The 23,904-nt window shown below is 41.4% G+C and overlaps 1 protein-coding gene across 4 annotated transcripts in view; it reads right to left on the reverse strand.

Annotated features, from left to right (window-relative positions):
* The window catches only part of LOC148376628 (pituitary adenylate cyclase-activating polypeptide type I receptor-like), a 49,508-nt gene that overhangs the window by 19,251 nt on the left and 6,353 nt on the right, over nucleotides 1-23,904 (reverse strand). For 2 of the 4 annotated variants that reach the window (XM_088349294.1, XM_088349285.1), the window contains exons 2-11: nucleotides 20,219-20,315; nucleotides 13,296-13,406; nucleotides 13,134-13,234; nucleotides 12,966-13,063; nucleotides 10,198-10,330; nucleotides 6,816-6,969; nucleotides 5,411-5,471; nucleotides 4,483-4,552; nucleotides 4,309-4,400; nucleotides 32-115 (exon numbers count right to left, since the gene is read on the reverse strand). In XM_088349294.1, coding sequence (XP_088205420.1) covers nucleotides 32-115; nucleotides 4,309-4,400; nucleotides 4,483-4,552; nucleotides 5,411-5,471; nucleotides 6,816-6,969; nucleotides 10,198-10,330; nucleotides 12,966-13,063; nucleotides 13,134-13,234; nucleotides 13,296-13,406; nucleotides 20,219-20,315 — 1,001 coding nt within the window. The remainder of the gene's footprint in view (nucleotides 1-31; nucleotides 116-4,308; nucleotides 4,401-4,482; nucleotides 4,553-5,410; nucleotides 5,472-6,815; nucleotides 6,970-10,197; nucleotides 10,331-12,965; nucleotides 13,064-13,133; nucleotides 13,235-13,295; nucleotides 13,407-20,218; nucleotides 20,316-23,904) is intronic. The other 2 variants (XM_088349312.1, XM_088349303.1) reach the window with 1 other exon arrangement.

Raw genomic sequence — 23,904 nt, forward strand, 5'->3', positions numbered from 1 at the left:
GGATATCATGCAAACGCACGCACACACTTACAGCGTGATGGCGGACAACTCTGACATCCTGCACGAATGCTGAACAGCCTGTGAGGGCTCACTGAAGCATTTCTGAGCACAGCTGCTACACAGCACAAAGACAACACAACGGCGCAACTCAGACAACGCCTGTTAGCACACAACACACCGGACACACACATATTCTCTGTAGATTATAGAGAAAAATCTACTCGAGTTTCATATTTTGATTCGTTAGGGACAGTCAGTGTTCCCACACCAATGTGCTGCATCGTCTTTTGACAATGTGTTGTTCAGTAATAGTGTTTTATATTGATTAAGTATGAATGACTGGAATGTTTTTATGACTCCGGACTAACTTGTTCCTTCATCCGACACTTCTGTCACGGTTGCCATGGTGCCCAATTGGCCCCACCCATGTGGCGCCAGCTGAAGCTTGTTGACAGATTGGCTCCCTGTCAGTATTTAAACTCTGTCCTGTCAGTCCCCTTTTGTCGGTCTGTCGGCAAATCTCTGTTTTTACACGGCAAGCCCTTGACCTATGTTTGTTATTGCAACATCTGTTGCAGCCTGGTCATCCTGCAAGGGCATGACCTCATATGCGGTCCCTTCTCAAGGTTTATGGGGTTTTGAGTTTTCCCTTGCTCTCACACAGGTTTCAGATCAGGGGATGGTGTCATAATAATCTGTAGTTCGCAATAGTCTTTGGTCTGTGCAGCCCTTTGAGACTGTCTTTTCTCTAGGTTTCTCGTTTTTGTTGAGTTTTTGAGTTTTTCCCTCATGTAGGTTTTAGATCAGGGGATGGTGTCATAGTAGTCTGTGGTCTGTGCAGCCCTTTGAGACTGTCCCTTCTCAAGGTTTCTTCATTTTCCTCATGTCAAGGTTTTTGAGTTTTTCTTTGCCCTCATGTAGGTTTTAGATCAGGGGATGGTGTCATAATAGTCTGTGATTTGCAATAATCTGTGGTCTGTGCAGCTCTTTGAGACTGTCCTTTCTCAAGGTTTCTTCATTTATGTTGAGGTCTTTGAGTTTTTCCATGCCCTCATGTAGAATTTAGATCAGGGGATGGTGTCATAATAGTCTGTGGTCTGTGGAGCCCTTTGAGACTGTCTTTTCTCTAGGTTTCTTCATTTTTGTTGAGGTTTTTGAGTTTTTCCTAGCCCTCATAATAATAATAATAATAATAATTTCCTTGTATTGTCATTCTGTGTAACAATGTACACAGAACGAAATGTCGATTGCACCTGACCCGTTGTAGCGAGCCGATGCAGCCGCAGCCAACAGAGGGCGCCGCCGACCACTTTTTAAGTCTTAGGAATGACTCGGCCGGGGCGCGAACCACCGACCTCCCAGTCTCAAAGCGGGCGCCTTACCATCTAGGCTACTAGGTTTTAGATCAGGGGATGGTGTCATAATAGTCCGTAGTTTGCAATAGTCTGTGGTCTGTGCAGCCCTTTGAGACTGTCCCTTCTCGAGGTTTTTTCATTTTCCTCATGTTGAGGTTTTTGAGTTTTTCCTTGCCCTTACGTGGGTTTTAAATCAGGGGATGGTGTCATAATAGTCTGTGGTTTGCAATAATCAGTGGTCTGTGCAGCCCTTTGAGACTCTTTGTGATTAAGGGCGTCACAAATAAACATGACTAGACATTGAGTGAACATGCTAAGTGGCTTATAAATCGTGCAAGACAACGAATTGATCAGGGAGTTGCCAACGCTTTCATTCATTCATGTGATTTTACCCTAGTCAGTGTAGTCCTTTCACTCGTAGCATATGTCACCGGCTACGACCTGTTTTTTTACCCTGACCACGTTTTGCTCTCCCCGTCCCGGCTTACGACCCGTTTTTCATCCCGACCACGTTTTGCTCTCCCGTCCCGGCTATCAACCTGTTTTTTCCGTCTTCGACAGCACGATCTCTCGCTCTGGAAGATCTACTTCCGCATTTGGAACACGTTCCGATTCTGTGGGCGGCCTGCTTCCTGCGTCCAGCAAGCACCGGATCGCGGGCGCTGCCTTTCCTCGTTATCTCAATAAACTTGTGAGAAACGTTACGCGATTGGGTCTACCCTTTGTTCTGGACGTGACTTTAATTGGTGTTCCAGCATTTTATTCCATGTTCTCGTCTGCATGGCACTCCAGTTTCTTACTTTCCATTTGTGGGAATGTTTCATGTCTATTTCTTCTTTCATGTTTACTTATGTTAGAGCTGGTTAATGTTGGAACATTATGGAAGCTGTTCTGTCCACGCATGAGTGTGTTCCCTGTGCCTCCTTTCTTCCTCATTTTGTTCAGTTAGAGCTAGTGAAAGCTCCAGCATGATATTTCTTCGATATTTCATTGTCATAACAATCTAGTTGATGAGTTCTCATGGGAGTACCAATTCTGCATCATCTCTCTTTCATATTTTGTTCAGTTAAGGCCAGTCAGTGTACAGTGTTCGGACATTGTTTTATATCCTCAGCGTTTTGGGACTCTCGTTATTATTCCTCTATCATCTGAGTACAAATTCTAAATCATCTCACTTTCATGTTTTGTTCAGTTGGTGTTTATTAGGTGTTCCGGTATTATATTTTATCATCTTATCGTTGTGGCACAAAAGTTAATTTTTCGTTCGGGTGTGGGAATGTTTCTTGTGCTATCTTCCTTTCATGTTTTGTTCAGTTGGAGTTTATTGGGTGTTCCAGTATTATATTTTATCATCTAGTTGTCGTGGCACGAAAGTTAATGTTCCGTTCAGGTGTGGGAATGTTTCTTGTGCTAGCTTCCTTTCATGTTTTGTTCAGTTGGAGTTTATTGGGTGTTCCTGTATTATATTTTATCATCTTGTCGTCGTGGCACGAAAGTAAATGTTTTGTCCAGGTGTGGGAATGTTTCTTGTGCTATCTTCCTTTCATGTTTTGTTCAGTTGGAGTTTATTAGGTGTTCGAGTATTACATTTTATCATCTTGTCGTCGTGGCGCGAAAGTTAATGTTCCGTTCAGGTGTGGGAATGTTTCTTGTGCTATCTTCTTTTCATGTTTTGTTCAGTTGGAGTTTATTAGGTGTTCCAGTATTTTATTTTATCATTTTGTCGTTGTGGCACGAAAGTTAATGTTCCGTCCAGTTGTGGGAATGTTTCTTGTGCTATCTTCCTTTCATATTTTGTTCAGTTGGAGTTTATTAGGTGTTCCAGTATTATACTTTATCATCTTGTCGTCGTGGCACGAAAGTTAATGATCATCCAGGTGTAGGAATGTTTCTTGTGCTATCTTACTTTCATGTTTTGTTCAGTTGGAATTCATTAGGTGTTCCAGTATTACATTTTATCATCTTGTCGTCGTGGCACGAAAGTTAATGTTCTGTTCAGGTGTGGGAATGTTTCTTTTGCTATCTTCCTTTCATGTTTCGTTCGGTTGGAGTTTATTAGGTGTTCCAGTATTATATTTTATCATCTTGTCGTCATGGCACGAAAGTTAATTTTTGGTTCAGCTGTGGGAATGTTTCTTTTGCTATCTTCCTTTCATGTTTTGTTCGGTTGGAGTTTATTAGGTGTTCCAGTATTATATTTTATCATCTTGTCGTCGTGGCACGAAAGTTAATTTTCCGTTCAGGTGTGGGAATGTTTCTTGTGCTATCTTCCATTCATGTTTTGTTCAGTTGGAGTTTATTAGGTGTTCCAGTATTATATTTGATCATCTTGTCGTCGTGGCACGAAAGTTAAGGTTCCGTCCAGGTGTGGGAATGTTTCTTGTGCTATCTTCCTTCCATATTTTGTTCAGTTAAAGCCAGTCAGTGTACCAATAGTGTTCGGACATTGTTGTATGACCTCCATGTTTTGGCACTCTCGTTATTCTTCCATCAGCTGAGTACAAATCCTACATCATCTCTCTTTCATGTTTTGTTCAGTTGGAGTTTATCAAGTGTTCCAGTATAAAATTTTACCAAAGGTTTATGTTCCGTCCAGGTGTGGGAATGTCTCTTGTGCTATCTTCCTTTCATGTTTTGTTCAGTTAGAACTAGTCAGTCCTCTAGTTAGTGTTTCAAATTAGGTAACAGGAATTTGTAGTTGATTAACCTTGATGCTTTTGAATTCTGAATGACAATAATTTTGAGAAATATTGCTTAAGTAGAGTTTTGCTGCCCTTTTTCTTTCCCGTCTATGCAAAATGCTGTGTCTGTGTTGATTGGATACCAAAAAACACCTTATAACCTTGGATTTGTTATTTTGATGAGGCAGACTGGAACCTGAGATTGTTTAATATGCAACTGGAATCTTATTTTAAAATTTATTTTCCCCGTGCATGCAGCCAATCACACTTACAGATAAATGCTGGACTCGTTGCCGCCGATGTCGGGGGACTGCAGCTTCTGCACCAGGATGATAATGATTCCCACAAAAAGGACAAAATTGATCTGAAAATACGTGCGGAAATACGTATCATTACACAGGCGGGCTAAGAGGGAAACAAGAAAAGTAGTTTGTGATTTTTCATACCATGATGGAGGCAACTACAGGTCCTTTGATCACCCACCAGAGAGCAGTATGCTCATTGGTATCCCAGCATCTGTACAAGGGAGAAGAGGAAGAAAGCAATACTTTTAAATGGAATCATTGATGCACATGAAATAATTCATAAAATAGGGAATGAAAAAAAAGATGTATATACAGTGGCATCCCGGTCCTCAACTTGTCATGAACCAGAACAGGATCAGGACCCAAACGCGTGACGTTTCTCACACAAGCCTTTTATTTTACGGAAAATGGAGAGTCATGCACGTTAGGCAGCAGTCTGGCGTGAAATGATAGGCCGACGAGATCGATACCCGTTGCCCGAGTAGATATCGGACAGATGGGGTCGATACCGGACAGGATGGGACAGATAGGACTGACAATGAAACAGGATATCAAAATTAAACAGGACAAACTAGACGGGAACGAAAACTGGAGAGAATAATAAACAGGACAAAAATAGACGGGACGAAACTGGAAACCGATTTTAAACAGGACAAATATAAACGGGAACAATACCGGACAGGACATGCCAACAGGAAAACGGGACCGAGTCAAATCCCACGTCTTGCGGGGCAGAGAAAATAGAAATCATCGCGAAGTATAAAAATGGTTTTCGCGTGTCCGATCTCACCTTGCAACATGGCATTGCAAATTCGACAATTTTGACTTTTATAAAACATAAAGAAGCGATTTATTCATTTATTTATGTATTATGAACACATTTATGGTCTTTAATGTTGTAAAAATACACGTTTTCTTAATATTTTAGGTATTTTTTTTTTATGGGTGGAACGGATTAAAATACTTACCATTGTTTCCTATGGAAAAAAAATTTTCGGGACTCAACCAAAAACCAGGAACGCATTATGATTAGGGACCAAGGTACCACTGTGTGTGTATATATGCTCACCCAGTGTCGTGGAAATGGAGCCTAAGCACAGCCCAAACCGTCACACAAATGGTAGGTGTTCCTATTTAATAAGAAAAACATGGATACAAGCAAAAATTACAGTCAAAATGAGAGATGTGAAAGAGCTTTGCATTATGTATGAATTATCATTTCCGTGACAACTTTATTCAAAAAGACCGAAAAAATAAAAAACACATAATATATATCTCTAAAGCAAGCAAGAGAGAGAGTGAGAGAGAGAGTAAGAGAGAGAGAGAGAAAGCGAAAATCAAGCGCGCGAGAGAGAGAGAGAGAAAGTGGGAGAGGGAGAGAGAGCAAAAAGCAAGCGAGAGAGATAAAGAGAGAGAGAGAAGGTGGAAGAGAGAGAGCAAAAGAGAGAGAGGGAGCAAAAAGATAGCAAGAGAGAGAGAGAGAGAGAGAGAGAGAGAAAATCAAGCAAGAGAGAGAGAGAGAAAGTGAAAATCAAGCAAGAGAGAGAGTGAGAGAGAGTGCAAAAAGCAAGCGAGAGAGAAAAACAGAGAGAGAGAGAAGGTGGGATAGAGAGAGAGAGCAAAAAGAAAGCGAGAGAGAGAGAGAGAGAGAAAATCAAGCAAGAGAGAGAGAGAGAAAGTGAAAAGCAAGCAAGAGAGAGAGTGACAGAGAGAGAGAGAGAGAGAGAGAGAAAAGCAAGTGAGAGAGAGAAGGTGGGATAGAGAGAGAGAGCAAAAAGAAAGCGAGAGAGAGAGAGAGAGAGAGAAAATCAAGCAAGAGAGAGAGAGAGAAAGTGAAAAGCAAGCAAGAGAGAGAGTGACAGAGAGAGAGAGAGAGAGAGAGAGAGAGAGAAAAGCAAGTGAGAGAGAGACCGAGAGAGATAAAGAGATAGAGAGCGAAAGCAAAAAGCAAGCAAGAGAGAGAGTGAGAGAGATAGAGAGAGAGAGAGAGGAAGCAAAAAACCAAGTGAGAGAGAGTGAAAGAGAGAGAGAGTGAGGGAGAAAAAGAGAGAGAGAGAGAGAAAAAGAGAGAGAGACAGAGAAAAGTAAGCAAGCGAGAGATTGCGAAAAGCAAGCGAAAGAGGGAGAGGGGGCGAAAAGCAAGCGAGAGACAGAGAGAGAGAGAGAGAGAGAGAGAGAGGCAGAGGCAGAGAGACAGAGAGGCAGAGAGACACCTGCTCTGCATTCCACTGCATCTTGCTATCCATAGAAAGAGAGAAAGTGAGAAAGAGAGATAGATGGATGGATGAATGGATGAATAGAAGCGTAAATAGCATAGATACATGGATAAAAAGTTAACACTACTTAAATGTGGCAACATTATCTTGGAGCAATACAGTCCTTACATGGAGGTCCTATTATTACAATTTTTGGACATATTTTGTACCAATGCAACAGTTTGGACCATCGACGGACCATTTTTTTCCAAGACGTACCCCATCCGACGATGGTGTACCAGTAGAAGTATCTCCTCTCTGGAAAGAAGGTCTCCACCAGCAGTGTGAAAAGGTAAAGGCCTTCGATGAAGAGCCAGAAGTAGTTGGACATGACGCAGTAATGGAAGAAAACCATTACCGCTTTGCACGCCACCTGCAAAGAAATCGTCAGATTATCTTCATATAGGGAAGCTCCTTTCCTTTTGCAAACTCTTTTGAAGAAAGGCATCAATTATTTGCAGATTCTTTGCGGTGGAGGTGGGAGTTTTTCTTCTTCAGACTTGTTGCCATGGTAACAGTAGAAAGTCATGAATGGCTTTAAATAAAGCAAAAACAAAGATGGTGACCATCTTGGCTATGTGTTGCATTTGTGTTTAAGAAACAGATGACTAATAAAGTTTTTTGGGGTCCATTTTGATTTTTTTCAACAATATCTTTGTTATTCTGGTAGAATAGACACATTTTCACAATACCGTGTGGAATTAAGAATGTTTCAGGTCCCATTTTATAGCAATTTCTATGCTACACGGCTACAAATTATCCTGTGTGCCCCAAAAACGTACAAAATTAAAACTTTGATGTGTTTTCGAGTGTGTAGAGTTAAGTCATTTTGCTAATTTTAGGTATTAATTTAGCGTATTTTGATGTTATTCTGTCAGCATAGACACCTTTTCACAATACCGTGTGGAATTAAGAATGTTTCAGGCCCCATTTTATAGCAATTTCCCCGCTACACGGCTACAAATTATCCCGTGTGCCCCAAAATGTACAAAATTAAAACTTTGATGTGTTTATAGAATAGAATAGAATAGAATATATCTTTATTGTCATTGTTACAAAATGGGTTGAACATATTGTGACAACGAAATTGGACGTGGCACTCCAGTTTTACATTTAACAGTGAGGATAAAAGAAAACAAAGAAGAATAAGGAAGAAAGAAGATAAAGGTTATAATTTACACAATAGTGTGTAGTTACAGTGTGCAGAGTTAAGTCTCGGGGTCTCTGTTATCGGTCAACGCAATATAAAATATCGGTCTTTTTTTTGGTTTGCGTCACGGCATCATGAAAAAACAGATGTGATATTGGCTGAACTACCACCCACAATGCCTTTCTCTTTCTTTATCTAGTTCAGAAACCCACACGCTTCATCGGCGATAAAATATTGTTGTTTTTTGTACCGTGGCTAACATGAGTGCCTAGAGAAGGAAACGGTGGCGGTGGGAGTTGTTTCTTCAAACTTGTTGTTGCCATGGTAACAGTAAAAAGTCATGAATGGCTTTAAATAAAGCAAAAAAAAAAGATGATGACCATCTTGGCTATGTGTTGCATTTGTGTTTAAGAAACAGATGACTAATAAAGTTTTTGGGGGTCCATTTTGATTTTTTCAACAATATCTTTGTTATTCTGGTAGAATAGACACATTTTCACAATACCGTGTGGAATTAAGAATGTTTCAGGCCCCATTTTATAGCAATTTCCCCGCTACAAGGCTACAAATTATCCTGTGTACACAAAAAACGTACAAAATTAAAACTTTGATGTGTTTTCGAGTGTGTAGAGTTAAGTCTGTTAATATAAAATGTCCGTCTTTTTTTCGCTTTGCGTCGCTGCATCACGAAAAAAACAGATGTGATATTGGCTGAAATATCACCCACAATGCCCTTCTCTTTCTTTATCCAATTCAGAAACCCGTACGCTTCATCGGCGATAAAATATTGTTGTTTTTGGACCGTGGCTAACATGAGTGCCTAGAGAAGGAAACGGTGGAGGTGGGAGTTGTTTCTTCAGACTTGTTGTTGCCATGGTAACAGTAGGAAGTCATGAATGGCTTTCAATAAAGCAAAAAAAAAGATGGTGACCATCTTGTTTGTGTTGCATTTGTGTTTTAGAAAAGAGATGACGAATAAAGTTTTTTGGGGTTCATTTTAATTTTTTCTACAATATCTTTGGGAGGAATGAGTGAAAATGGATGCCTTGTATGTAAGCTTCAAATAAATAGATGTATTGTTCCTTTGGTAGATCATTTTGCAAATTTTAAGTATTATTTTACCGTGTTTTTTATCTTATTCACATTACGGTGTGGAATTAAGAACTTTTAGACCCTATTTAACAGAAATTTCCCAGCTATAAGGCTACAAATTATCTTGTGTGCCCAAAAACGTACAAAATTAAAACTTTGATGTGTTAGAAGTGTGTAGAGTTAAGTCTCGAGGTCTCCTGTCTGTTTTCGGTCAACGCAATATGTCTGTCTTTTTTTCGGTTTGCGTCGCGGCATCACGAAAAAAACAGATGTGATATTGACTGAACTACCACCCACAATGCCTTTCTCTTTCTTTATCCAATTCAGAAACCCATACGCTTCATTGGCGACAAAATATTGCAATTTTTGTACAGTGGCTAACATGAGTGCCTAGAGAATGAAACGGTGGAAAAAAAGTAGTATATATATATTATATAAAATATGTATAATTATCATAATTTAATACATTTAATTATTTGAATTAATAGAGTTTGGTTGGGATGCTTTATAATGCAGACTGGAGCTAAAGGCTAACATAAAACAAATATTCTGCACACATATACATTTGAAATAGTACATATTTTTCGGCGTGATCTTGTTTTTTTTTTCGCTTTTTTACATTTGATGGTCCTTTGTGATAGTCCACTTGTCAACAAACTACAGTGCATTGAAAAAGTATTCGCCCCCTTTCTGATTTCCATGTTTTTTTGCATATTTATCACTCACAAGGGTTTCAGATCATCACAATAGTCCCAAAATGTTTTCGTTTTTTTGTGCCTTAATAAATGGAATCAACATTTCAAAACTGCATCTGGTATTTTATCGGATTGGCACTGTGTGGTATTAAAATTGGGTTAATGTTCTGAAACCTTTGTAAGTGATAAATAGGCAAAGAACTGAGAATTCAGGACTGTATGTGAGAAGCAGGGTTGGGTAGGGTTACTTTAACTGGATTACTTTCAATTACTTTTGTATTACTCCAATACCAAATAGGCTAATAAAAGACAAAAGAAACTAAATACGAATAAAAATACAAAATTTTGTGCAGGCTTGGGAAGTAACGGAACACATGGAACGGCAAAAATGATGTTGGATTTATTTTCATTTTGTTTCTGTCGCATTTTATGTCCGTTTTGCCGGAGATCCAAGAGATCAAAGCCAGGAGAGAAAGCTTACCACGTGTTGTGAGTCATCATTTTATTCATATTTAGTTTCTTATGTCTTTTATTAGCATATTTGGTATTGGAGTAATCCAAAAGTAATTGAAAGTAATCCAGTTAAAGTAACCCTACCCAACCCTGGTGAGAAGACAATTTGTGCAGATAAAGAACATGAAGTAGCAGCACTTGTGCGACCGACCGTGTGCACGAAGCAATGGTCGCTGTCCTCCTGCGCGTACAAAACGCCGTCCTTGATGAAGACGGAGATGGCCCTCAGCATGAAGGACACGAACAGGTTCATGTGGATGAAGTTGCGGGTGCAGTGGAGCTTCCTGAAAGGACAGCAAGGAGAACCAGAATTGACATCTGTTTTACTTCAAAAATGTTACCTGGTTACCAGACTTTAAACTCATTCGATCTGATTTCCTCATTGTTTTATATTTTGTATTCATTTCACCATGTTGTCCGCACATAACCCCACTAAGAACACCTGGGTATCCATCCCGTGGAGTGTTTCTGTAAATTCTGTAATTTGATTTCTAACTGTCATGAGAAATCATTGACATGATGAGTGTCTTAAACTACATTGGAGAGATGATGACCCCAGCCGGTTCCACCCACAGAAGTCAAGTCAAACCAACTCATGTTTACTTGTATAGCCCTTAATCACAAAGAGTCTCAAAGGGGTGTTTTCAGAGTTAAGGCGCAAGAAGTTGAGTGACATCCACTCTTTTATCTCAATGAGGCAGGCCTCCAAATTTCCACAATTTAGTGTGGCAGATTTGCGAATAATATCACCTAATGGAAGCATGTAAATGCTGAAAAGAAGGGGGCCAAGTACTGAACCCTGCGGAACACCACAGGTAACGCTATAGGGCTCAGATGTCATTTCACTATATTTAACACAGTGCGTCCGATCTGAGAGGTAGGATATGAACCATGAGAGGACGGTTCCTGAGAGACCAATCCATTTTTCCAACCGTTCTAGTAAGATATTATGGTCCACAGTGTCAAAAGCAGAACTAAGGTCCAGCAGCAGCAAGAGTGATGGGGTCTTGGGGGTTCGGATTAGCTTGTTACCATAGGCTACTATCAATTTCATGGTGTAATCCCCACCTCAGAACATATTGATATCTCGTGATTGGTTATACTACAATTTTTCTGCAAAATATTGAAAATAGACTGAACAACAAAAAGTATCCAAAATAATAATAATAATCCATAATATTGCTGCAATAGACTGTATAAGAAATTAAGTTTTTAGGGGTCATAATAGAGAATGAATTAAGCTGGAAAACACATATCAGACACATACAAACTAAAGTATCTAACAGCATTTTAATAATCAATGAAGCCAAATTCATTTTAAACAATAATGCATTGTATTTATTATATTGTTGTCTAGTTTTGCCATACTTAACATATTGTGCAGAAGTCTGGGGCAATAATTACAAAAGTTCACTACAGCCCCTTTTTATCCTCCAAAAATGTGCAATTAGAACCATACACAGGGTAGGATATCGAGATCATATTTCATATTTTAATCCTGCAGTCAAAATTATTAAAATTAAATGATTTAGTAAAATTTTTCACTGCACAACTGCTATTTAAGGTAAAAAAAACAGTGCCAGAAAACATCCATAAATGATTCATTCGGAAAGAGGCAAATTATAATTTAAGGGGCTGTAGTGAATTCCTAATCCCAAAGGTGAGAACCACCAGGAAAATCATGTGTGTGTCTGTGCGTGGAGTCAAACTTTGGAACAATTTACAAGACGAGATCAAACAACGTCCAACTATTCACGTGTTCAAATCTAAATACAAAAAAACATTACTGGCGGAATACAGAGATGAAGAAAATGGCGTCTGAGTGATACGAGAGATTGGGAATAGTGCGTCGAATTAACTTTGTGTTATTGTTGCTATTCTTATATCATAACTGTTATTATTAATATCATTACAATTGTGTGGGGAAGACGTAGGGGTAGGTAATATAAGCATTTGCTTCTTACTGTCATGATTACCCAAGGGGAGCCACCTGGGGTAATCGTGTGGCGCGCTGGAATGTGCTTCCTGATTGGTTAATGCTCCCTTTTTAAACGCGTTACGCGGAGAACTCTTGGTCGGAGGATTACCTTTTACCCCGTTTGACTCGCCTGATTTTCCTGTGTCTTTTTTTACTTGTTTACCTGATTCTGCATGCCTCCGATCCGACCTGTTTCCGTTCCACGCTACGATCTTCTCTTCAGTCCCGGTAAACTCGACCTGCTTCCGTCCCACGCTACGATTGGCTACGTGTCCCGAAGCTGTCTTCACGGCGTTGCTGCTGACGTTCGACGGTCATCGCGTCTCCCGCTAACCCTGTACGCTTCCCCAAATAAAAGACTTGTAACGAACGCTCTGGGGTCTCCTGCTCTGTTCTGGTCCTCCTGACAGAACGCGGGGTCCATTCTGGTCTGAGGATTCTGTCAGGAGGACCAGAACAGAGCAGGAGACCCCAGAGCGTTCGTACAGTTCTTTATTTGGGGAAGCGTAAGGGTTAGCGGGAGACGTGATCAATCGTAGCGTGGGACGAAGGCAGGTCGAGTTTACCAGGACTGAAGAGAAGATCGTAACGTGGGACGAAAGCAGGTCGAATCGGAGGCAGGTCGGATCGGAGGCAGGCAGGCAGAATCAGGTAAACAAGAAGGCACATGTAATCGGGAGAGTCTTACGGGGTACAGAAGTAATCCTCCGACCAAGAGTTCTCCGCGTAACGCGTTTAAAAAGGGAGCATTAACCAATCAGGAAGCACATTCCAGCGCGCCACACGATTACCCCAGGTGGCTCCCCTTGGGTAATCATGACACTTACTACCCCTTTTCAAACATATTATGTAACGTTATTTTGTTGTTGAGTTATTGTTTTTGTTCTGTTTTGATGTTCGAATAAAGTTTTCATTCATATTATCTTCCTTCTTACACTCACCTGAACCTGCAGAGGATGACCATAGCAGTGGTGAGAGACACAAGAGAAGTGCTGTAGCCAACCGTGTACAGCGCCTTGACCGAGGCGTAGTACATATCCTGAAAAGTACACAAAGCCTGTGAGAAAACCTCGAGTTTCTGTGAGACGGTTCACGTACGATCCCCTCACCGGTTTGGTGGCGTTGTCGTAAAAGAGGCACACGTCTAGATAGTGAGGATACGGTTCCGACCAACCGTACTCGGTGCAGTTGCGACTCACCCGTCCCATCTCTGCCGGGAACGTGCTCAGTGAGAAAAGAAACCCGGGGAGGACGTGAAGTTTTGAGCTCACCGTCCTCAGGGCCCATCAAGTCGTGGAAAAACTCGGGGCAATTGACCACCACCACCTCGCCCACCTCGGCCGCCTGCCAGCAGGTCAGGTTGTCCCACATCCAAGGGCAGGCTGTGGGAACCAACACACGAGAGAAGAAGTTGATGTGATGCTGCCCTACTTACGAACGAGCAGGGTTGGGTAGGGTTACTTTAACTGGATTACTTTCAATTACTTTTGGATTACTCCGATACCAAATATGCTAATAAAAGACAAAAGAAACTAAATAGGAATAAAATGACTACACTTTGTGCAGGCTTGGGGAGTAACGGAAAACATGGAACGGCAAAAATGATGTCGGCAAGCTGTTTGGATTTCTTTTCATTTTGTTTCTGTCGCATTTTATGTTCGTTTTGACGGAGATCAAAGAGATCAAAGCCAGGAGAGAAAGCTTACCATGTGTTGTGAGTCATCATTTTATTCATATTTAGTTCCGGACGATCGTACGTAAGTTGAATTTGTTTGTAAGTTGCTTCCGTGCAATATTTAGTATGTTTAAGGTTTATATAAGTATGTTTAAGTTACCTGTATTGTTTTGTACTAAAAATAAACATTTCATAAAATAAAATGCTCTATAAAGATAAATAAAGTTGAGTTTAACTTACTTTTAGAAGATGGGTTTAAAGAGTTAGGCGACTTCCACCTCCGTGGTAAAAAGTGGCCGAAAAAAAAGCTATCCAACCATTTTCTCTACCGCATCAAGCTTTCTTATTCCACTTTTAATTCAAAAGAAACGGCTCGCCTCTTCTTTACACTTTACACCAACCGTATCGAATAGATGCGCGAGATATTAGACAATAAAAATGGCAAAGTACTTAGCGTGCTGGAGATACAGTATAGAATGGTTTTTCACACTATCTAGGAAGAGGAAGCGGATTGTTTTACTTCAGGATGGATGCTGGGTGACTTCTCACAGCGGCACCACATGCCGATAGCAGAGGTGCACACAATACAAAATCTAACTTACTGTCATGGTTGCCATGGCGCCCAATTGGCCCTGCCCAGGTGGCGCCAGCTGGAGCTTATTGACAGATTGGCTCCCTGTCAGTATCTAACCTCTGTCCAGTCAGTCCCCTTTTGTCGGTCCGTCTGGGAATCTAAGTTTTTACAGGCCTGTCCCGTATTTTTGCTCTTGTTTTTCTCCCGCTACGATCTGTTTGACCTCAACCACATCTGACCTCGCCATAACTCGCCACGGAAGTCCCACTTCCGCGTCTGAGCAACCTACTCCCCGCGGCCAGCGATCTCCGGACCGTGTATGCACTCCTTTCCCTTTTTCCCAATAAAACTATGAGAAACGTTACGCGAGTGGGTCTTGTTTCCGTTTTGGTATTGACACTTACAGCATTGTTTGGATATTTTTCGACATCCCGAAAATAATGTTTGTATCTATTGTTTTCCGTAAGTCGAAAGGTCGTAAGTAGGGGAGCGTCTGTACTACAATCCTTTGTTTATCTATTTTATACCATTGGTCCTCCGTTACTTCTGCGGTTTTGGGAAAAATACGACATAACAGACATAAATCCGAAATGGTTACATTCAAATAAGTTTTGGTACGTAAAAAAGGATGCAGAATCTTAACTAAGAAGAACAACTTGTGGATGGATTACTTGAAAGATAGATGGATACGTAGCTAAAAGAGTAGAAGGATAGAAAAACAGAAAGGTGGATGGTTAGATTGTTAGAAGGATGGATAAGTGAAAGGATGGGTAAAAGAATATATGGTAAGATGAGGGATTAGATGGATGAGTAAAAGGATAGATGGGTAGAAATAGAGAGTGATGGAAGGATTGGTAGAAGTTCGGGTCGAGGGATGGGTCGAAAAATGGATTATGGGTAGAAGGGTGGGTCTAAGAATATATGACTTGGTAAAAGAATAGGTGGGGAGATAAAGAGAAAGCTAGGTAGAAGAATAGATGGATGGGTATATACAGTAAGTGGCAGGATGGGTTGAAAGATGAATGGATAGGAAGAAGAATGAGTAGAAAGAGACTGATAGGTAGAATAATGCTTTTTTAGATGGATAGATGAATGGGTAGAAAGATGGGTAGAAGGATGGATGGATGGTGTATACAGTAAGTGGCAGGATGGGTTGAAAGATGAAAAGATGGGAAGAAGAATGGGTAAAAATAGACTGATAGATGGAATAATGTTTTTAGAATGATAGATGAATGGGTAGAAAGATGGGTAGAAGGATGGATGGATGGATAAATACAGTAAGTGGCAGGATGGGTTGAAAGATGAATGGATAGGAAGAAGAATGAGTAGAAAGAGACTGATAGGTAGAATAATGCTTTTTTAGAAGGATAGATGAATGGGTAGAAAGATGGGTAGAAGGATGGATGGATGGATGGTGTATACAGTAAGTGGCAGGATGGGTTGAAAGATCAAAAGATGGGTAGAAGAATGGGTAAAAAATAGACTGATAGGTAGAAAATGCTTTTTTTAGAAGGGTAGATAAATGGGGAAAAGGATGGGAAGATGGATGGATTGATAAGTAGAGGGCTATGTAAAGGACAAATGGACTGGTAGAAGGATGCCTGGGTAGAAGGATTGATAGATTGGGGAGGATGGCAGAAGGATGGACTGATGGGTAGAAGGATGAATGGGTGGTGCGTTTGAGAATGGCTAAAAGTATAGATGATAGGTAGAAGGATAGTTGGATGGGTAGAAGAGCAGATAAGCGGGTGGATAGGTGGAAGATGGAAGAAAGGTGGATGGGTAGGTGAATGGATGGATTGGTAGGAGGATGGATGGATTGGTAGAAGGGTAGAAAATTGGTTAGATGGATAGAAGGGTGGGTAAATGGATAGATGGATGGTAAAAGGATGAATGGGTAGATAGGTAGAAGGATGGTTTGGGTAGAAGAGTAGATGAATGGGTAGATGGATCAAAGGATGGATGTGTAAATTAGTGGAAGATGGTAGAAAGAAGTTTTGGTAGAACAATGGATAGATGGATTGGTAGAAGGGTAGAATATTGGTTGGATGATAGAAGGGTGGGTAAAAAGATAGATGGATGGTTAAATGATGAATAGGTGCGTATAAGGTTGACTTAAAGGACAGATGAATGGGTAGATGGGTAGAAGGATGGTTTGGGTAGAAGAGTAGATGAATGGGTAGATGGTAGAAGGAGGGATTGGTTGAACGATGGGTGGATGGATTGGTAGAAGGGTAGAATATTAGTTAGATGGATAAAAGGCTGGCTACAAGGATAAATGGATGGGTGGAATTGTAAACGGAAGGGTAGATGGGTGGAAGATGGTAGAAGGTTTGATGGATAGAGGGATGGATAGATTGTTAGAAGGACAGTTAAACAATCAGATGGATAGAAGGGTGGGTAGAAAGATAGATGGTTGGGTAGAAGAGTCCATGGAAGTTAGAAGCCCCGGTAGATGTGCGGTTCACTTAGTTTACTTCCAACTAATTACACCGTCACGAAACCCTCTGCATTGTGCTTTTTCTCCTTCCACCTCCGGCACCTCGCAACATCTGCAGATGTTCTCCATCATTCGTGCTTCATCGCTCTCACAACGAGTCTTTTCCACATGAGGGCGCCGTAGCCAGTATGCCTTCTCGGAGACCTTTCGCTTCCCGCTAATGTGTTTTGCTTGTGTGTGCTCAGCCGGACAGGGAGCCAATTACGTCCAAAGGGCAAATCAGAGTCAAATGAGGCACACCGAGTTGGACGCTAGAGGTGAAAGATCCACTCCGCACGCTTATTGCGTACCTAAAAGTAGCTTGAAACCGGGAAACAATCTTAAGAATACACAAGAAATAGATATTATTACGTCAAGTCATGTTGATATGCATAGCCCTTAATCAAGTCCCAAAGGGCTGCACAGACTACAGACAACCAACTCCAGGTTTATTCTTAGCAGGTTTTGACTGTTGCAGGACGTTTTAGAAACGGAAGCCCCCGTTGAAATGAGGGATTCTGTCACGAACCAGGACAGGAACAGGAATGAGAACCCAATCGCGTAACGTTACTCAGAATTTATTAGGGAGAGGAGGAATGCGCGCTCATTCAATCCGGGGATCAATGGTCGCGGAAGTAGATCGAAATCAGAACTAAGGAGTGGTCAAAATCAAAGAGACCGGGCCGAAAATAAAACGGGATCAAAACACAGGCAAATTCACAGGACTTGGCACAGGAGTTTTGCTGACGCTCTGACACCAGGCAACTCGCAAGACCGCGTTTAAGTAGTCCGGCAGCAATCTGTCAACGCGTTTCAGCTGGTGTCAGTGGGCGGGGCCAATTGGGCGCCGTGGCAACCGTGACAGAAACTGGCGCCACACGGCGGGGACCAATTGGGCGCCATGGCAACCATGACAGGATTCAGGTACAGTGGAACCTCGGTTCTCGACCATAATCCGTTCCAGAACCCTGTTCTTAAACCGATTTGGTCGATCACCGAAAATCGTTGTTGCCATTAAAAGTAATGTAAAATCATTTTAATCCGTTCCAAATCCTTGAAGGCTTACCATGAACGTAAACATGAAGCTAACCCAGGCTAATCCTACGTTCGCGTTAGCGTAATCTTCCGTACGAAAGATTACGCTAACATGAACGTGTAAAAATAAAAAAATCAGGTCGTTTACACGTTATTTAGCACCCGGCTCTCCACAACAAGTGGTGAGCCTTTGTGGTGGTCTGCAGAAGCCATGGTCTATTCCCTCTAAAGAAGGGAAACTCGCACATCTTCTTCATATTTTGCTATTATTTCTTTCTTAAACGCAATAGTTGTACGCACTACTCTTCTTTTTTCACCCGTAGCAACTTTGTTGCTTGCACCGCCCTTCTTCCGAGGCATAATTAGGGGTTAAAACACTCCGTTCACCGATATTCAAAACGAAAGTGCGTGGTCACGTGACAACAGTTCTTCACAAGGGGTGGGGGCAATCTACACCCGTACGCCGCTCAGCATCGCCCCTAGCGTACCGGCGTCCGAACTCCGATTTTTAGAACGAAAAGCGAAGCAAGAATTTCTCGAAATTTTTGGTCGAGAACCGATTTCTTCGAACTGAGAGGCGTTCGAAAACCGAGGTTCCACTGTATTCCAATATATACTTAGCTTCTTCTGATACCCCAAAATACTTGACATACAATAAGAGTCAAAACCAAAAACCTAGGCTGACTTTGACCACTCTTTGTGTGGTTAACACTCGCCCGCTAGGAGAGGTGCTGCCCCCCTTAGGTCTGACGGTTCATTGCACCTCCTCCTGCAGTGAAGGCCGTGGGAGATTCATTACACTTTTACGATGCGCTATTTTTTTCATTGCACTGTTTTTAAAACTTTGGCCGGTCTCCAAGCACTACCTACGACCATTCGACTTGTAGATAATTTTTTTTTCGGGATGTAGAAAAATATAAGTTAGACTTTGTACTGTGTCCACCTTTTTCCGAGTACAGGATATTACTGTTGTGTTTTTTTCCGCCGGGTGGCGCTGTGAGATGTCACCCAACATCCACCTCAAAGAAGAAATCCCTTTTCTACTTCCTGGTTTGACATTTTTATCGTTTAATATCTCGTGCATCTATTCAATAGGGTTGGTGTAAAGTGTCAAGAAGAGGCAAACCGTTTCTTTTAAAATGAAAGTGGAATAAGAAAGCTTGATGCGGTTGAGAAAATGATTGGATGGCATTTTTTTCGGCCACTTTCTACCACGGAGTAAGGAAGTCGCCTAACTCTTGAAGTGCATCTTCCAAAAGTAAGTTAAACTTAACTTTATTTATCTTTATAGAGCATAGAGCAATGTTCGCTACCTTGTTATCAATGACAAGACAATTCTAGTTCGATGTCAACATGGAAAGGTTCTTGACTTAAGTTGTTCTTTTTCTTTTTCAATTAATTTTCAAAAGTAGAAATGCCCGGTTGGAAAAAAAAACAGTCTCGCAATTTCGATGCGATTTTCAATTTCAATAGAAATGTGCATTTTCTGTGCTAGTTTTGTTTATTTGTGAGTACTTAAAACTAGTGACATAGTTTAAACTTAAGTAAACAGCGCCCTCTTCTGGGCTGTACTTCCCTAAGACACACCACAGAAAATGGTGCCCCAAGGACCCTAGCCTTTAAGGCAGGGGTGTCAAACTCATTTTAACTCGGGGGCCACGCAATAGAACAAACTGTCAGAGGCCGGACTAGTAGATTAAAGAGAAAGAAAAAGAGAGATAAAGACATAAGAGAAAGAGGGAGGGAAAAGGAGAGAGGGCGGGACAAAGAAAGAAAAAGAGAGAGCGAGAGGAAGAGAGCGTGAGAAACAAAAGAGATAAAAGGAGAAGAGGGGAAAGAAAAGAGAGGAAAAAAGAAATCCAAAGAGAAAAAGAAAGACAGAAGGAGAGAAAAGAGAAAAGAAAGCGCAAAGGGTAGGAAGAGAGAAAGAGAAAAGAGAGAAAAGGAAGTTAGAGCAAAAGAAGTTGAAAAGACACAGAAAGAGAAAGAGACAAAGAGCAACAAAGGAAGAGAAAAAGATAGACACAGAGAGTGAAAAAGACAGAGACAGTGGGAGAAAAGGGGTGGAAAAGAAAGAGGGCGAGCGAGAAATAAATACAAGTACAGTGTCTTTGTTCGAGGCACCTGGCTTTGGCAACATCAAGTGGACATATTTCAACCTGCAGCTCGTTTTTCTCTTGCGCTTCTCTGAGTGTTGTCTCGCGGGCCGGTTTCAATCCCTTAGCGGGCCTGATTTGGCCCGCGGGCCGCCTGTTTGACACATGTGGCTTATGACCCTAATGGTAAAGCGATCCAACTAATACATGTCAGTTTATACGTTGGAGACCCCTTGAAACCAAAAGGTTGTAGGTTTGATTCCCGGATCTTAAGCGCTAAAGTACGACATTTTTTTGGGCCTTAGTTAAAACTTCTTCTTCTTTGTTTTACTCACCCACGTCCAAGTCTTCGTTCTGGTCGTGCATTTCAATTTTCTCCATGCACTTTTCATGTTCCCGCTGAATGATGCAGTGCTCTGACTCTGACGCCACCTTAAATTGAAAAGGCACAAAGACGCATATTCATAAATGCACATTTTCTCCTAAATTCTTGTGTCTGGTTCCATGTTCATGTTATCCGCTAGTATTGTGGAATAAAAGTACAAACATTTGGAAGGTGTGTGACTGATTTGGCCGGGTCAGGGCGTCTCTAACTATTTGCCTAACTGGTTGGCATGATTGCCAAAATGAAGACACCTGTGGCAATCGTTTGGCGCGCAGAAGCGCGCTCTCTGATTGGCTGGCACCCTCCTCTTAAGCTGTCAGCGGCCAAAAGGAGGGTGTCAGACCGTACTTGTGTCTCTCTGTGTGTTTTGCCAGATTCCAGTACCAAATACCTTTCCTGTTTGATTCCTGCCTGCCTTCGGTATCGACCTGTTTCTGCCCCACGATTACGACCTGCTCTCCTGCCCTGGCCATCGACCTGCCCGCTAAGCCGTATCGATTCTGCCTACCTGTCCCTGAGCTGCCATTCCGTCCAACGCTGCTAGCGACCGACAACCATCGGCTTTCAAAGCAAGCTCAGCCAGCTCAATCCAATAAAGATTCCTTTAAAACAAACGCAATTGGGTCCGAGATTTCGTCCTGGCGCCTGACACTGATAAGAATTTGGCTGGGTCAGGGCAACTCAAATCGAGCGCCCGGCTAGAGAAAAACAACACGTCATCACTGACCGAACACAGTATAAATGCTACTCTCGCCCGGACAACTTTGGAACACGACTGAATGTTTGGATGAAATAAACAAAAACAATGTCCCCCCTCTCATTTCGATTCTCTCTGCTTCTTTGTGTATGTTTTGGGGCGGGGCCGATATACGTCCTGCTCTGAAATTAGCCAGACTTCCGCTACCATTTGCATGCTAACATTACAGAGCTAACTTATATAGTTGAGCCAAGCTACGCTCAAGGAGAATTAAATTCACGACTGTTATTACGATTTAGCTTTAGTGAACATGCGAGTGTGCCTTACACTACTGCACCATCATCGTCTGTGACAATTTTCTTTTTTGAAAGTTCTTCATTTTTTAATAAACAATCTATACAACTGTATAAATAGCTAGGCTTTATAGCCATTGTAAGGACTTTTAATGAATGAACCAAAGCTAGGATTTTATTTTTCATTCAAGAAAATATTTTTAGGTCCCAAATATTGTTAAAAAAAACTCCATGAAAAATTACATTTGCAAGTTTTCGAACTTGGACTTTTCATCCAACAAAGACAGCTTATAGGCCTTTATAGATGTTGCAAATACTTTTAAAGGGACAGTGTGTATTTTTTCTAGTGGTAAAAAACGCCATTTGCAATATTCATTTAAAAAATAGGCATAAATATATCTATTATCATATAAACGTGCATCTATCTATGTGTCTGTCTCTCTGTCCGTCCGTCCGTCCGTCCGTCCGCCTGCCTGTGAGCATTTCCGTCCGTCCATCTATGTCTATCTCGCTCTCTGTCCGTCTATTTATGTCTATCTATGTCCATCTGTCTATCTTATCTGTCTGTCTGTCCATCTCTGTCTGTCCGTCCGTCCGTCCATCTATCTATGTCTATCCATGTCAATCTGTCTGTCTGTCTGTCTGTATGTCCTGCGTCCATTCATCTATGTCTATTTCTCTCTCTGTCTGTCCGTCTGTCTATGTCTATATCTCTCTCTCTGTCTCTCCGTCCATCTATGTCTATCCATGTCAATCTGTCTGTCTGTCTGTCCTGCGTCCGTTCGTCTATGTCTATCTCTCGGTCTGTCCGTCCGTCTATCTCTCTCTCTCTCTGTCTGTCCGTCTATCTATGTCGATCTGTCCATCCGTCCATCCATCTATGTCTATCTCTCTCTCTGTCCGTCTTTCTATGTCGATCTGTCTATCTATCTATCTATCTATCTATCTATCTATCTATCTATCTATCTATCTATCTATCTATCTATCTATCTATCTATCTATCTATCTATCTATCTATCTATCTATCTATCTATCTGTCTGTCTGTCTGTCTGTGGGTCCACCGTCAGTCCGTCCGTGTCTATGTCTCTGTCTGTCCATCCGTCACCTATGTCTATCTTTCTCTCTCTGTCTGTTCATCTATCTATGTCGATCTGTCTTTCTATCTATTGATCTATCTATCTGTCTATCTATCTATCCATTTGTCTATCCGTCTGTCTGTCTATCTGTCTGTCTATTCATCTATGTCTATCTCTCTGTCCGTCAGTCTATCTATGTCGGTCTGTCTTTCTATTCATCTATCTATTTATCTATAACACATCATTATCTGCCAGCTTCCTGCTACGGGTTACCGAAAAAGCCTGGGTAAAACAAAGAAAGATGTTTCGATTTTGTTACTCTGAGTCTCTGTCAGTTGTATTCTTCCTTGTGCTTTTTTGCACTTGTCCTCCATTGCTCTACATAATACAGGGACATCTAGGGGTCAAATTTTACACAGTGTCCCTTTTCTTCAAGCTAGTGGAATCGAATTTGCTAATAAAATAACTGACAAATACGTCATGCGCAGGGTTGGGTAGGGTTACTTTAACCGGATTACTTTCAATTACTTTTGGATGACTCCAATACCAAATATGCTAATAAAAGACAAAAGAAACTAAATAGGAATAAAATGATGACTCACAACACGTGGTAAGCTTTCTCTCCTGGCTTTGATCTCTTTGATCTCCGGAAAAACGAACATAAAATGCGACAGAAACAAAATGAAAATAAATCCAAACAGCTTGCCAACATCATTTTTGCCGTTCCGTGTATTCCGTTACTCCTTGAGCCTGCAAAAAATTTAGTTTCTTTTGTCTTTTATTAGCATATTTGGTATTGGAGTAATCCAAAAGTAATTGAAAGTAATCAAGTTAAAGTAACCCTACCCAACCCTGGTCATGCAAATACCAAACACTTAGTGTTCTTGTTTTTTTTCCTTTTCTAAATAAAATTATCGACAATCGGGCGAAATGAGCAGCCTCTAGTGGTCGAGTGATACACACTGTCTCTTTAGCGTTTGATTTTTCCTTCGAAAACCTGTCTCTGGTTTTAAAAAATCCTTTGGAGGGTATGAACATGCAACCCCTGAAATCGGGAACAGTTCACATGTAAAACAAACAAAACAGAAACCTCCGTAGAAGGAGACGGCTGCACCGGATTCCAGAGAGCTGACGCGGTCAGCAGAAAACCGAGATTTTACGCCTCATTTCATGGACGCGCCGCGTAATCAGCGCAATCAGTTTTGCCTTTCGCTTCCAGCGGGAAAATAGGGCAAACCATCAAAAATCAGTCCTCCTTTCATTACCCTCTACAGGCAAGCGGCCACGGAACAAAGCGGGCCTTTTTTGGCTGACTCATCGTTTTTCGTGTTTTTCTAAACTGACCTCAGGCTCTCGACCGGCTTAAAGAGACCGCGAGTAAGTAAAAAGCCAGCGCACCGGGGCCTCCTACTTTTTTGTGTTTAACGATTCGCTTATCGATGCGCTGTTTTCATAATCAAAAGCGACTTTGCCTTCCAGGGAATACATCCATTGTTGCTAGGCAACGGCGCTGCTGCAGCTTCCATGGAATATGAGGGAACATGTATACATATTTATATCAGAGATATA

Source organism: Urocampus carinirostris, chromosome 1, assembly GCF_059441175.1.
Source record: "Urocampus carinirostris isolate Australia breed hairy pipefish chromosome 1, RoL_Ucar_1.0, whole genome shotgun sequence".
NCBI lineage: Eukaryota > Metazoa > Chordata > Actinopteri > Syngnathiformes > Syngnathidae > Urocampus > Urocampus carinirostris.